General features: G+C 41.6%; 2 protein-coding genes across 2 annotated transcripts in view; one reads left to right on the top strand and one right to left on the bottom strand.

Annotated features, from left to right (window-relative positions):
• LOC126392018 (C-X-C chemokine receptor type 3-like) overlaps window positions 1-15,563 on the bottom strand; it is an 83,620-nt gene that overhangs the window by 50,884 nt on the left and 17,173 nt on the right. The window lies entirely within an intron of this gene.
• Window positions 491-5,212, top strand: LOC126392015 (zinc finger protein ZFP2). Its single transcript, XM_050047110.1, has 3 exons — window positions 491-625; window positions 898-1,378; window positions 3,389-5,212. The coding sequence occupies exons 2-3, from the start codon at window positions 931-933 to the stop codon at window positions 4,771-4,773; spliced, it is 1,833 nt and encodes a 610-aa protein (XP_049903067.1). The 5' UTR covers window positions 491-625; window positions 898-930; the 3' UTR covers window positions 4,774-5,212.

Genomic DNA, 15,563 nt, shown 5'->3' with positions numbered 1-15,563 from the left:
TTGTTTGAGGGCATTTGGACTTTATTGTCTTGGTTGAAGACACTGGGACTTTATTGTCGTCTTGTTTGAAGACACTGGGACTTTATTGTCGACTTGTTTGAAGACATTGGGACTTTATTGTCGTCTTGTTTGAAGACATTGGGACTTTATTGTCGTCTTGTTTGAAGACACTGGGACTTTATTGTCGACTTGTTTGAAGACACTGGGACTTTATTGTCATCTCCTTTGAGGACATTTGGACTTTATTGTCATCTCCTTTGAGGACATTTGGACTTTATTGTCATCTCGTTTGAAGACACTGGGACTTGATTGTTGTCTCGATTGAAGACATCAGGACTTATTTGTCACTGACAGTTTTTAGTTTTTTTATACTTATCGGGTCCTACTGATCCCAAATAGCTCGGAGAAATTAAAAATGGCCCCTAAACGAAAGTTCAGGTTGCTGTCACTTTAATGAGACTGTGGGCCGTAACCTGGACACCAGTGATCTGAGCTGGTTGGTCAGAGCTAAAGGAAGTGTGCTGCCTTTCCTGTGTTATTATCACCACTCAGTGATGTAGACAGTCAGTAAACGCTAGCGTTAATATTTAAAAACAGCTTTGGCTGAATTGCGTGATTTTCACAGGTGAGTCTTTTCTTCATAGCAGACAAAGGATGAATGACGCTGACAGCTGCTAAGCTAACGTTACAGCGGTTAAAGATTGACTGTGTTAGCACTGCTGCTAAGCTAATGCTGGCGTTAGTGTAGCGTTAGCTCTGATGCTAACGGTCAGTAACAGGAAGATGACCGCAGTGGAGACGTCTGATGCTTGGTTTTGGTTTTATATCGCCTGCATTGCCTTGTACGTAGCTGTCTTTGCCTTCATTCACCTCTATGTGTTTCCCTCTGGTCCACAGCTTACTACACATCGACATCCTAATGGTGACAACATGAAGATGAAATCTGCCAAGTCTTTGCTGAACAAAGCAAAGAGAGGAGCGAATCAACGCGATGTGGTCAAAGTTAAAACTGAGTATGACTCAGAGCTGGAGGGTGGAGAGGAGGAAGGCTCATGTGAGGTGCACACCAACGGAGGTGGTCTCAACATCCAGATCAAGGAGGAACCTCACGCACAGGAGATTAGTGAGGAGCACAATGGAGGCTCATTAAGCTGTTTAGACACTAAGCCGGACACTTTTGCGTGCAGGTCAGATGTTCACCATCAACAGGGACTCATTAAGGACGAGTGTGACTCTGACCATCAGCCAGAGTATGATTTCACTGAAGCTGCTGTCAAGGAGGAGTCAGAGTCGTGGATTAAAGAGGAGGGAGACAGTAAAGAGGAGGAGACAGACAACATCCAGGAGGATTATGGAGAAGGAGAGGAGCTCTGCACAGGTAGGAGACAGTAGTTTATGACAAACACACAGTCCTAAGGTGTATTATTTGCTAGTAAGGGTTCTTTTTCATTACTGTAATACAATGGCAGGGTATTAGATGAAGCCAATTTTAGCTTTAAAAAGCATATCATTTATGTGTGATAGAACTCCACAGATAGCCATTTGACAGTTCTCCAACTGCAAACTTAAAGGAATGGTGTGTAAGATTTCAGGGCATTTGGTGGCATCTAGTGGTGAGGATTACAGATTGCAACCAGCTGAAACTCCTCCTGGTTGCAACTCCTTCAGTGGTCATTGCTCAGGAGGTTTTAACCAGGAGCAGATTTATTCGCAGAGGTCTCTTGATTTCCAAAACAAACAGACCAGGGGCTGGTTGCACGAAACAAAAAACAAACATGTCCGTTAAAATCCTAGTTAAGGTTTCCTCATAATAAAATCAGTTGCACAAAACACCCTTAAGTCTTCTCCTTAAGGTTTCCTTAAAATGTTTACGTAAATATTTATTGTTTTCTCCTTGTCTTGATCTTATATGTAAGGGATCCCTAGACCATTGCACAAAAGACCTTAACAACCAAAGCAGGGTAAAAAAAAAAAAAAAACCTAAGGTACTTCTGACTCTATCTTAACTGCAACATGACCGAGTTTATAGTGATAAATGTAAAAAACTAACACACCCTGAGACGCGTTTTCTGCACCCACGAGAACCTGATGGATACACTTTTGATTTTACACTATAGATTTGACTGAATTCATTTTCATTGTAAATTCTTCCTACTGTTTTCTGGTATTTGGGGATCAAATTTATTTTGTAGTTTGTGCTTTCTATGATTGTATTCCTCCAGGCATGTTATCGTTTCCTCCTCTGACCAATTTGGTTTTCTTATCTTCTTTTCTTCTGCCATTTTTTTTTTTTTTACTATCAAACTATAAGCCAACTTTGTGAGACAATAACAGGCATCACAAGTGTGAGTCACAAACAAACAAGCAATCTCCATGGAAATTTTTATCGCTGTAAAATCTTTTTCAATGCAGTAAATTAGTTAATGGTTTTCCCCAACTAAGTTAACCTTTAATGGGATTCTGTGCAACAGTGTAAGTCCCTCAGCTAAGGAGAATTTAAGCCTTAAGTGTCATACTAAAGGAGAAAACTTAAGCTGTTTTGTGCAACTAGTCCGGGGTGATTCAAACTGGTAAAAACGCAAATCCGTACAAATCAGTGTTTCTACTACACTGTTTGGCACATCGCAGATGGGATGCTAGTCCAGCACCTGCCAATCTGTGCTCATCTATTTTCTCTAAGAATGTATTGTGTGCTCACCTTGTTTCTGATCCAGACGTTCAGGAGGTTTTTACTAGGAGCCGAATTATCCGCAGAGGTCTCCTCCTCTTCAAAACAAATGGGTCCAGTGATTTAAACCAGTAAAAGCACTGAATAAAGTAGTTTCATGTGATAAGTCAGTGTTTCCCTGAGGCTGTTTGGCATGTAGGAGACAAGCCACTAGCCCAGTCATGCTAATGTGTGCTCACCTTTTTTCTCTGGCAACTTAAAATCCAGGCGTTCAAGAGGTTTTTACTGGGAGCCAAATTATCCGCAGATGTCTCCACCTCTCCAAAACAAATTTACCTGGTGATTTAAACTAGTAAAAACACTGAATAAAGCAGTTTCATGTTACAAATCAGTGTTTCTCTGAGGCTCTCGTTGGAGATGGTGGCCGACGTGAAAATGTAAATGGCCCTGTCTGGAGCCAGTGTTTGGTTTGTCCATTCTGTTCTATTGTGAAGCCATGACGGTGCAACATGGTGATCTCCGTGGATGAGGACCCGCTTCCTATGTAGATATAAACAGCTCATTGTAAGATAATGAAAACACTTATTATATTATATTACATTTGTGCTGATAATATCCTCTGAAATAAAATTGCCTGTGAAACAAAGAAGTGTAAAATCATAACTATCACCCTCTTTTAATGCACTCTGCTAACTGTGTGTATCTTCCTCTCCTACTTAGAGTCGTCATCTGACTTCTATCCATGTCCTCACTGCACTGTCTCCTTCACTGACTTGGACTTCTTGGAGAAGCACGTCAAGTGGGTCCATCAGAAACAGTATCTTGCCAAGCTGAAAAGTTGCCTCTCAAGCCGCACACTAAACCTCATCCCTAAACACACCTGCACTGTCTGCAGCAGCACCTTTAACTCTAAAGTACACCTTAGGGTCCATGTTCGTGAAGTCCACCCTTCTGCGCCTCCCCGCAGACTTCACCCCTGTCCAACATGTGCACGCAGCTTCCAGTACCTGAAGAATCTGAAGAATCACTGTCAGCGCTGGCACAACATGTCAGTGTCTACCAGAGGAGGGCATCTCAGCTGTGCCGACTGTGGGAAGAGTTTCAAAGCTACCTGGGGGCAAGGGCCTCATCTGTGTCATGAACCGCACAGCACGGAATCTGAGGATAAACCCATCTGTCTGGACACTGGTGTGCAGTGTCAAGAGTGTGGCAAGAAGATGGGCACACCTCAAAGCCTGGAGGATCACATGCGCACCCACACAGGTGACCGGCCGTTTGTCTGCAAGGATTGTGGCAGGAGGTTTGTGGAGCGCAGCGGTTGGCGGCAACACATGAAAATACACACGGGGGAGAAGCCATACAAATGTCAGATTTGCGGCAAGGCCTTTTTAAGATCGCACCACCTCAAGTGCCACTTAACCACACACTCCGGCAAGAAGGAATATTCTTGCTCTGAATGTGGAAAGGAGTTTGGGTTCAAGTCAAGTCTGGATCTCCACGTGAGGACGCACTCCAGTGAGAAACCCTACCACTGCAATGTGTGCGGGAAGAGCTTTAACACCTCAAGAAACCTGAGGGTTCACTCCAAAGTCCACAACACTGACAAAGCTCACCAGTGTGGGGACTGCGGGCTGAAGATCGGAGATCTCGGGGCTTTAAAAATACACCTGCGGACACACACCGGAGAAAGGCCTTACCACTGCACAGTCTGCGGCAACAGGTTCATTCGTCTTGCACATCTGCGAAACCACCAACGCACCCACACTGGTGAGAGACCCTACAAATGCACTGAATGTGACAAGAGCTTCACTCAGTCTGGCGACCTGGTGAAGCATAAGAGGATACACTCTGGGGAAAAGCCCTTTGAATGTCCAGACTGCCACAATCGTTACACCTCCTCTGGTGATCTGGGCAAGCACAGGAGGAGTCACACTAACCTGCGTCCCTACACATGTCAAGAATGTGGGAAAAGCTTTCGCTTGTCAGGCCATTTAAAAACTCACATGTTAACTCACACGGGCGAGAAGCCATATTCCTGCCCCAACTGCCTTCGCAGGTTCGCTCGCTCTCACCATCTTTCTGGGCACGTGGCTAAATGTCGCTGAGCTTTTCATGAGAGGACTGTAAATAAGCTAGGCTGACGTGAAGCGGTAACTATAGAAGCTGCATCCAGGCTTCTACTAGTTTTTTGATGAATGTGTTTAAGTCAAAACTCATATCTATATATATATATATGACTATTTATATGAACTTTCTGTAACACTCTTGACTCAGATGACTGTTTTAACTTATGAAAAGTGAATTGAACACATGACGAGTTTGTTATTGCATGAAACTCTTTTTTAAGCACTATCCCGGGCCTTGTATGATTTTTGTGCAGGGTAGGTCTAAACTGGTGGCAGAACACTATTATAATGGACACTTGAGGGTATGTTGTGAGGCACAGCTGAGCAAACTTACAGATAATGAATTTTTTTCCCCCCTCCACAGGTCAGTGCTGTATTATTTGTAAAAATGTAATAAATTATACGCTGAGTGCATGAACACTGTGTGTGATGCTACTGTGTGTTAAGTCATTGTGAGAGGCCAAATTATTTGCATTTATTTGTTTGCAAGTGTTAAAGGTCCAGTGTGAACAATTTAGGGGGATATAGTGGCAGAAATATAACCTGAAACTAAGAATTGTTGAGCGTTTGTTACCTTAAGATGAGCCGTTTATATCTACATACAGAGTGTGTCCTCTATCATGGAGTACGCCACGTTGTTTCTACAGTATCCCAGAACAAACAAACTGAACTCCGGCTCTACAAAGGGCCATTTGCATTTTCACATCAGCCACTGTAGCTGTCCTACACACTAGGCTCAAGTGAGAAATTGGTTGCAATTTGCAACCTCACCACTAGATGCCACTAAATCCTATACACTAGACCTTTAAATGCCCACAAAAAAGGATGGTGACTTCCAACAGAAACTGAAAATTGGAGAATTGGCTTGTAATGATACAAAAAAGAAGTAAAAACTAAACTATTACTGACTCATATAGGTGTTTTTGTTTCAAAGATAGATCTGGGGCAGCTCTTAAGAGGAGCATTGCTATATTTAGCTGGGTAACATTGAAGGGTAAAACTTTGAAATGGGGACTTGCGTAAAAAGAGCCATTTGAGGGCGCCTGATGGCTTAGGGGTAGAGCAGACGCCCCATATATGAAGGCAATGTCCTTGCTGCAGGGGCCACAGGCTCAATTCCAGCCTGCAGCCCCTTGTTGCATATCACCCCCCCCCCCCCTCCTTTTCACACCCAGACTGTCCTGTCAAGTAAAGCCAAAAAATAAGCCCTAGAAAAGAGTCATTTGAGGATTTATTTACTCTACTTGTGAAAGTCATCACAAAGTATATTTACATTATACTTCAGGGGTGTCTGGCCTGCAGGCCAGAACCAGCCCACTGGATGACTTTGCACATCTAATATTGCTGCATTTGTGAATGCCAAGAGGTTCCAGGTTTCAGGAGTTAAACAGTGAGGAGTGTACTTCATGTAAAATGCTGCTTCAAAGGTTTTTCACTTTTACCAGAATACAGTCTTAAAGAAATCTCAGGGTGTTAATCATCTGTTTTGTAAATGGACTAAGGTTTTCAGAATGTACTTGTACTGCTCTACGCCAAAAGAAAGTGAAACACTTGGAGGTGTTATTTATAGGTTATTATGCACTGGTTTTACTGGTCTGGCCCACTTGAGATAAATTGGGTGGTAATTGGCCCATTCCATAGAGATAGGGTAAGGAGCTTGGACATCTGGAGGGAGCTCGGGGTAGAGTTGCTGCTCTTTTGCGTTGAAAGGGGTCAGTTGAGGTGGTTCGGGCATCTGATCAGGATGTCTCCTGGTTCTGGGCCATCCCACTGGTAGAAGGCCCCGGGCCCGACCCAGAACATGCTGGAGGGACTGAATTTCTTATCTGGCCTGGGAACACCTTGGGGTCCACAAGGATGGATGGATGGATGGATGGATGGAATTTTTACTAATTTCTTGCTAAGTTTTGGATCATTTCTTGTAAAGTTGCCGATTGCCTTTTTCTCGTGTCCTTGAAAGTAATTAGGCAAGTTTTCTTAGGTTTTAAAGGGTTGAATAAATAAACTTGTCTTTACTGAACTGACATTAATTTTTAATTGTGCAACTGAGCTCTGCTTAATCTCAAATATGGATTTACTCATTTTAAACCTTTTTACCAAACTCTTATTAGAGCTAATCTTAGATTAAATTAATCATTGTTGGTACAACTCATCCTAAATCTTCAAGATTTTACATGCTGCCCTATTTGTTTACACTCTAGTAAATTGAGCGTTGATGCAATGAACGGTGTACCCCGGGGGGGCGGATCACACATTTTGAACAGTACTGCGGTTAACGTAGAATCTCCGCCCGCGAGGGGCAGACGGATATACAAAAACACGCGTATCCTTCTACCGGCGGAGTACACACAGGTGAAAATTGCCATACGCGCATTAAGCAAGTTTGTTTGTGTCACCACAAAATCAGTTGACAATCCACCTTTCGTAAAATTGTGAGTTTTTAATAGTAAAACGACTGAGTTGTGTCGCTGGAGACGTTTAAACATTTATAATTAGCAGACACAAGCAGACTGAATCATAGTGTTAGTAAGTGACATTACTAATACCGGGGCTGAAGTAACGTTAGTGCGGCACAAGCTAACGCGGCTAACAACAAACCTAGCTTAAATAGCGCCGTTGCGGTATAATGTCGACCATAAATGGCACCCGGCCTCCTGGGGCCAAATTTAAAGTCAATTTAAAAGTGAAGGCACGCCGAAAACACTTCATGAAGAACCCAAATTAAAGGAACGCCACATACATCATTGGTAAGTAAGTTCAATTTTTTTCATATCCTTCCGCAAATTGCAACGGCTGATTAACGTTAGTAGTTTCAGTTAGGACTGAACAGTTCACTGTTTCATAACGAAATGAAGTCAGCATATCATCTACAGTACTTCCATTTAAACACTGTTTAATACAAACTGGAATCTTATTTCTAAACAATGTACCACTACATATTAACATACCGGTATATACTCTCACTGGCCACTTTATTAGGTACACAGGTGTTGGACCCCTTTTGCCTTCAGAACTGCCTTAATTCCTTGTGGCATAGATTCAACAAGGTGCTGGAAACATTCCTCAGAGATTTTGGTCCATATTGACATGATAGCATCACACAGTTGCTGCAGATTTGTCGGCTGCACATCCATGATGTGAATCTCCCGTTCCACTACATCCCAAAGGTGCTTTATGTGATTGAGATCTGGTGACTGTGGAGGCCATTGGAGTACAGTGAACTCATTGTCATGTTCGAGAAACCGTAAAGTGATGGACATGGTCAGCAACAATACTCAAGTAGACTGTGACGTTTAAATGATGCTCAGTTGGTACTAAGGGGCCCAAAGTGTGCCAAGAAAATATCCCACACACCATTACACCAGCACCACCAGCCTGAACTGTTGACACAAGGCAGGATGGATCCATGCTTTCATGTTGTTTATGCCAAATTCTGACCCTACCATCTGACTGTAGCAGCAGAAATCGAGACACATCAGACCAGGCAATGTTTTCCAACCTTCTATTGTCCAATTCTGGTGAGCTTGTGTGAATTGTAGCCTCAGTTTCTTGTTGTTAGCTGACAGGAGTGGCACCCGGTGTGGTCTTTGCTGCTGTAGCCCATCTGCTTCAAGGTTGGACGTGTTGTTGGTTCAGAGATGGTCTTCTGCAGACCTTGGTTGTAACCAGTGGTTATTTGAGTTACTGTTGCCTTTCTATCATCTTGAACCAGTCTGGCCATTCTCCTCTGACCTCCGGCATCAACAAGCTCACTGGATATTTTCTCTTTTTCAGACCATCCTCTGTAAACCCTAGAGATGGTTGTGTGTGAAAATCCCAGTAGATCAGCATTTTCTGAAATACTCAGACCAGCCCGTCTAGCACCAACAACCATGCCACCTTCAAAGTAACTTAAATCACCTTTCTTCCCCATTCTGATGCTCAGTTTGAACTTCAGCAGGTCATCTTGACCATGTCTACATGCCTAAATGCATTGAATTGCTGCCACGTGATTGACTGATAAGCTATTTGCGTTAAGGGGCAGTTTAATAGATGTACCTAATAAAGGGGCTGGTGTGTGTATAATTTACATACCTAAATGACAAACAAGTCTAAGGTTATCATTGTATGCCATAGCACGTGTCATGCATCACACATTTACTGTGAATTGGCCTCTGCCGTTTGTCATATAATCAATAACCTCCCCTTTGTATTTAAAACGATTTGAGGGGATGTGACACATTTTGATTACATAGTAATACATTTAATTCACACTTATGAGAAAGTGGCCTTCATAACTGCATGCATGATGACGTCTCATCTTGTGGAAACAATAAAATGATCTCAGCAATAGTGACTCTTAATCATGCCTACAGGAAGATAAAGATAAAACCTCAGATACAGAGAGCTCCTGTGGCATTAAGGCAGTTTATCCAAAGTGCTTCAAAGAGGAGATGGACCTTAAAACATAGCAGTCCAGTTTAAAGGGACAGTTCACCCCAAAATCAAAATTATATAATTTTAATGCCTACATTATATTCAACATAAGGCAGACATTTCTATGGTCGATATATCAACCCTCGGCAACTCACTTAAATAATGTAGATTGATAAATAACACTACGTTTAAGAGTGAAAATATGTGTTTTTGATTTAGGGATGAATTGTCCCTTTAGAACAGCACGATCTTTATTCCGTTAAAAAAAAAATTCGACTGCTGATAAGTGCTGATAACAGCTTCAGTGTGTTTGTAAGTAAATTTCAGTCCAACATTGCCAGAAATATAAATTATTTAGTTATAACATTACAGCGACAGATAATATGTAGTTCAACTCATTGCTTAATTGATGTTCTAAAAATTGCTGCTTAATTTCGTGTAAATTAATCAAGAAAATGGTAAAATTAAATGCTAATTACCTCATGTTCATTTTTGCGAAGTAGAAACTGTTTTGGCAAGCATTCATTGGCTTCTGCTCTCTGTATCTGCAGGTCAATACATTTCCTCTAGGCTGACGAGGAACGCAGCTGGTAAAATGAAACAGTCCACCAAGATGGAACTTCAGAATCCTCAGACGACCGCAAACACAGAGGACAGAGGTCTCGAGGTAGGTGAGATGAAGATCCTCTCATTCGTCCTAAAAAGTCTGAAACCAAACCAGGGGAAAAACTGTCTTTGACCATCAGAATGATCTGTTCTCCCAAGTCATCTGGTCAGCCCACAAACAAAACTGTACAAACTATAATTAACTGTCCCAAAAGTCACACTACCAAAAAGAGGACGCCCTAAAACAAAAGCATTACTGTGAAAAAATATCCCCTGAAAAGCAAAATAAATTTTTCCTTATTAAAAAAAATGATCAGGTGTGCAAAAAGAGGACGAGGACGCCCTAAATGTTGCTCAGCACAAAGAGGAGAAGAAAAATGAACAGCAGAGCATGAGAGCATGAGCTGGAATGATTTTAACTGTAAACAAGTCGAAGAGGAGCCGGCAGACCCTGAGACACATGAAATCTGCCATGTAACAAAGTTTGGGAATTGGGACTTTGAAGGCCTGGAGGCATTTGTTAAGGGAGCGACTGAGCCACGCTTAACTGGACACTATGAGGAGACGCCACCAGCTGAGGCAGCGAAAAGCAACACAAGTAAGCCACCTTATATGTGATCTTTTACTAATCCTCCACTCTGCAGCTGGATGTGTCACTGAAGAGTTTTTTAAGCATATTTTTGTAGTCATTACCATATGAATTTCTTGCTTGGATCAGAGGACTGAAACTGTTTTGACAATTTTAATTGATTATTTAAACTTACATGGCTGTCTTCTTTGTTTAAAAAAAATCCTAAATAATTTGATACCAGTAACTACATTTTGAACAGCATGTTGTTCACTGTGCCTTCACCAAATCAGATCAAAGTTGAAAGACCAAACGCTGACAAGTAAATGAGCAATTTCTGTGTATTTTTTTCTTATTATTTGCTGCTGAATTAAACATTCAATCTCCACAAACCTAAAACAATAAACATGTGTACATATGCTCTGTCAAGGCTAGAAGGCTCATATGTAAGCTTGCTGCTGACCTTAAATGAAACCAGAGAGAATTTGTGCAGACAGTTGGTCACCATCAATGGCCATTTACCTCTCACCAAAGTCCCTTGTCCACAACTGTTGTTTTGTCACCGCTTAACCATACACAATTACACAAGACCTCATCTAAATATGTTTGCCAGTCAGAGATGTTGGGTTGTGGTTAATGCAAAGTTGTGTTTGCAGTAGAGCTGCAACGATTAGTTGATCAATCGATAAGTACTACATCAACAGAAAAAAAAATAACTGGCAGCTATTTAGTTCATCAAATAATTTGTTTAGTATTTTTTTTGTGTGTGCAAAAAAGCCAAACATTCGCTGGTTTCATGCTTCTTAAATGTGAGAATTTGATGCTCCTCTGCGTCATACATAATGAACTGAATAGATTTGATTTTTGGACTGTAGGTCGGATAAAACATACTGTCAAAAGACGTCGGTGGACACAGGGCGCATTTGACTATTTTTGTGACAATTTATTGACAAATCAAGCAATTGATGAATCATGAAAATAATTGGCACATTAATTGACAGTGAAATAATCATTGGTTGCAGCCCTATTTTACAGTTGAGATTCAATGTGAATTTTGTGAACACTCAGGTGTTTTAATTTTTTTTTCTGATATGCTCAATTTTTTGAAAAATTGTTTGACTAAGAAGATTAATTTTATGGTTGCAAGGGATAGAAGTTACAGCAGGGTCAGAAAATTCCTTCTGCTCCTGTTGTTGCACCGTATTAAATATCAGAACTGAATTGCTGAACAATTCTTCGGTGTAGTTAGATGTGTCTACTGGGCAAAAATTATAATGAAACTGAAAGAAATTAGCCACACATGGATAAAAGATGTTTAATGGTTGTTGTTTTTTGTGTGTGTGTTTGTTTGTGTGTGTGTGTGTGTGTGTGTGTGTGTGTGTGTGTGTGTGTGTAAAAATAGAAGATGTGTTTTTTAACTGGTATTTAACCGTATATTCATTAATTCTTACTTGCCTTTAAATTCTGTAAAAGCCACTTAATACCAAGTTATTCATTGGTGCGCTCCCTTTCTCTCTCCAGCTTTGTAGGATACACCTGAGTTTCACCCTTGTCTATAATGCACAGTCTCCTCTACTGACTGGCTTTCTGCAGCAGCATGTCCGGTATCATCAGACTAGCACTATGGTGTAGTTAGTCAAGTGTCCTCTAGATATCAGTCCTCTAATACTTTACTGTCCTCATTGTACTGCTACTCTCCAGACTTTGATGTAGCTCATGGTCCATAATGTCCATTATCTGAACGGGGAAGGCTTAAGTTGTACAGAATGTAGGAAGAGCTTCATCTGCAAGGATCCATGTGACCAGAAGATTAATTTAAACATGTACCAATGTGGGCACTGAAGTTGCATGCACGATGACAGATCAGATAAAGGTTTTATCACTGCAAGGTGTGTGGCAAGATTCAAATGGCACTTGGCTTGTGGTGCTCAGAGTGCCAAAAAAACCAAACACATTTGAAAAATTCAAAAGGAATTTCTCTTCAGAAATCTTGACCCAGTTACTCACGATAATCCACAGACCTCGTTGTGAGCAGTTTCATGTCAGAGCTGTTTTCTTTCTACCAATGGTATAACGGTGCAGAAGGAAGCATGCCACTAGCTCACCTAGCACCACTGAGCTAGCTAATGTTACAGCTCAGCCAAGGAGGAAACTATCAATGTTAGCATCTTGCATTGTTCTGAGCAGGAGCCTCTCCACAATAAGTAGATGCACGCCTCTTTCTGCATGGTGGGTGTTGGTGTGTGTAGTTTGGTAGAAAGAAAATAGTTCCTACATGAAACTGCTCACAACAAGGTCTGTGGATTATCTTGAGTAACCAAGTCATGATTTCTGAAAAGAGACATTGCTGCTGTGTTTTTCAATTTTTAAAAATTTTTTTTTGGCACTTTGAGCACCACAAGCTGAGCGCCATTTAGTTCCATTATATTCAAGGCAGACATCTCTATGGCCGATATCTCCAGCAATCGGCAACTCGCATCAAAACAATCTAGACAGATAAATAACACCACAGGTAAGAGGAAAAATGGGGTGAACTTTCCCTTTAATACACACTTTAAGATCCACTCTGATGCATGTGTGAGATATGTTTAAGCTTTTCATCTCATACGCAACCATTAACACTTACAAAAGAATCTGTACAGCTGTTTAATTTATTTCTTTTTCACTGTTGTTATTACATTACAAATACTAAGAATCGTGTTAATAGGATACAGCTTTAAAATTGTACTGTTAAACAGGAAGGGTACTGACATATATGAGGTCTTTTATTACTCTTTAGCTTTGGAAAAATTGGATTCTGAAAATTGCCAATAAATTAAACTTAATGTACTCATTGTATTTGTCTGAGAGTGTTCGCCAAAATATAAGAAACTCAGAGGTCTGTTTTGCCAGGAAGAAGTTTGGCATGATGCAAAAAATAATATACTATGGTAAAAAATAAAAATGAAAAACTTTTCAACAAACCCCAGGGGGGCTTCACAAAAGAAACACCTTCGAAAAAATCCCAAACTAGATACATGACAAAACTCTTTGAAGAGGAAAACACAATTTTTATAATAAAATGCATGAAAAACAATAATAGAAAGAAGATGATTGCCTTTTTAGTGTTGCAGAGTACCTTTGAAATGCATTGTAATTTAAAAACAAATCTCACTGTGTCTCTTGCAATTTATTTCCTGTTTGGATTGGAATACATATCTGCCTCTAGTAGGGCAGTCATCAGAGGAAAACCTTGCTCACACATTCATTTACACCCTGGATATGCATCACTAGGACAAGGGCCACAACCAAACCTGTCTCGGTCAATTCGGTGGGAATTGGTCTATTATTTTTATGTCCGCAATTACGAGGACAGAGCAGTAACTACGACTCCTGCGCAGATAACAAAGATATATTTAGGAGTAAATAATATTGACTGTACCTTTGTTTAAAGCTGGAATCAATACTTCTTAAAGTGTGTCCATTTTTCATTTAGCCGCGTCATGTCTGTGCGGAGGAGGGGCAGAGAGATGAATGGGTGGATTTTCTAATTCCCCCTGTTGCAGTTATCATAATTGTTGAACAACCACGGTTTTTAAAGATCGGGCTCGAGGAGAGGCAGGCCACACAAAGAAAGTTAATAGATTTGGAAAATTGAGATAGATTGCACAGCAGCCGTTTTTGGAATGTTCCATCGGCGTGGCAGGCAGATGGACAAATATGATCCGGGGATGAGGAGGTGGGGTGGAGCGGGGGGGGGGGTGCTGCAGCACACAAACACAGGGCGGCAGAGAATGCATCCTGACAAATAAAGGTGGTACTGTTTACCCTTTCTGTGCAGCGCGCGTGTATCTCATCGTCTGGCGCGTGATAGCCGGATACATCACAGTTTGAGGCCTGCATCAGCTTTGGAGCAGATGAGTCGGCCGATGAATTCTCCCTGAAAGGCCGCAGTGAAACAGCAGTAGTTCCTCTCTTGAGGCACCAGGGGGAAATGGATAGCTGTGGAAAGGATGCTTCAGGGAATAGGCGAGCTCAGGAAATGTCTCTCACTCAGAAGTTCGGGCAATTTGTTAGAACTACAGTATGATATAGAATGAGCCTGTGGTCAGCATTGCATATAGAAAATGTTTTTTTTCTTGTCCCTTTGTGAAGCCTCTCATCATACTTCCTCCTCCATCATAAGCAGTGTTGTTCCAGCTGATAGTGCTCCCTGTGTAAGACCTCTGACCCTGTCATTTGTCTGCGGACGATGGCTTTTAGAACCTCTAAAGGATATTTTACAGCAGTGATTTATCCACAGGGGCCTACATTTGTTTCCATCCGTTTTGATACCGGCCATTGTTTTCACATTTGATGCATTCAGGCTTTCCTCTGCTCCTCAGAAATCTTTCCCATATCCAATTTTCGCCTTTCCCGTGTCCAATTTTCCCTAATATTCAGATGATTATGGCATGATGCTTTCCTTCCCTTCTTTTGGCGTTCTACTCTTTTCCTCTCCTGCTCCTATTTTCCCCTGATTCTCTTTCACTCTCTCTCCTTAGGTTCTGACACACAGCTACATGATATGAATGTTTACAGTGACATAATGTATAATCAGCTGAGATATAGATGCACTGCGCTGGCTGGGAGTCTACTGCAAATCATCCACAAATCGAAACATAAAACCTTACATTTATTTAGCCTTCCCTGTCCCAGAACCAAATGGCAAAAACATTTTCAATCTGCCCTCTTTGACAGACAGTCGGTAGTGTTTTAGGTTGCAGTCTGAGAATTGAATTACCCCATATTGAATCTTATAAAAGTCCAGTTGAGGGGATTTTCTTTTTGTGATGTAATTTGAGCTATCCAATTTTCCTTGTATTTACTGTCTATATTTTTGTCAATTTGGCAGAGGAACACATTGTGTGCGTTGGCGCTGGGTGTCACTGGTGTCGTCACGCTACGGTGGTTTTGGTGTTGGCTGGCCTCGGAGGTCAGTGTGTGGGAAGAGATGGTGGCTCTGCAGGGCTTTGCAGCGGCTCTTGGCCTGTCCCTTTGGGCTCCGGCAGGCCCACATCCACTCCTCTTATTCATGAAGGGGTCAACACACGGGTCAAAACACACCGTTTGACTCCCCGCAACACACTGGTGTGTGTGGGCGTAGATGAAACCGGGTATTTTGTGGGCCTTTGGTAAGCTGCAGCTGGTAGCAGCTCTT

This window comes from Epinephelus moara, chromosome 6 (genome assembly GCF_006386435.1).
Source record: "Epinephelus moara isolate mb chromosome 6, YSFRI_EMoa_1.0, whole genome shotgun sequence".
In the NCBI taxonomy this organism is placed as follows: Eukaryota; Metazoa; Chordata; class Actinopteri; order Perciformes; family Serranidae; genus Epinephelus; species Epinephelus moara.
The sequence above is the reverse complement of the archived record's forward strand: the minus strand, read 5'-3'. Positions and strand labels throughout refer to the sequence as shown.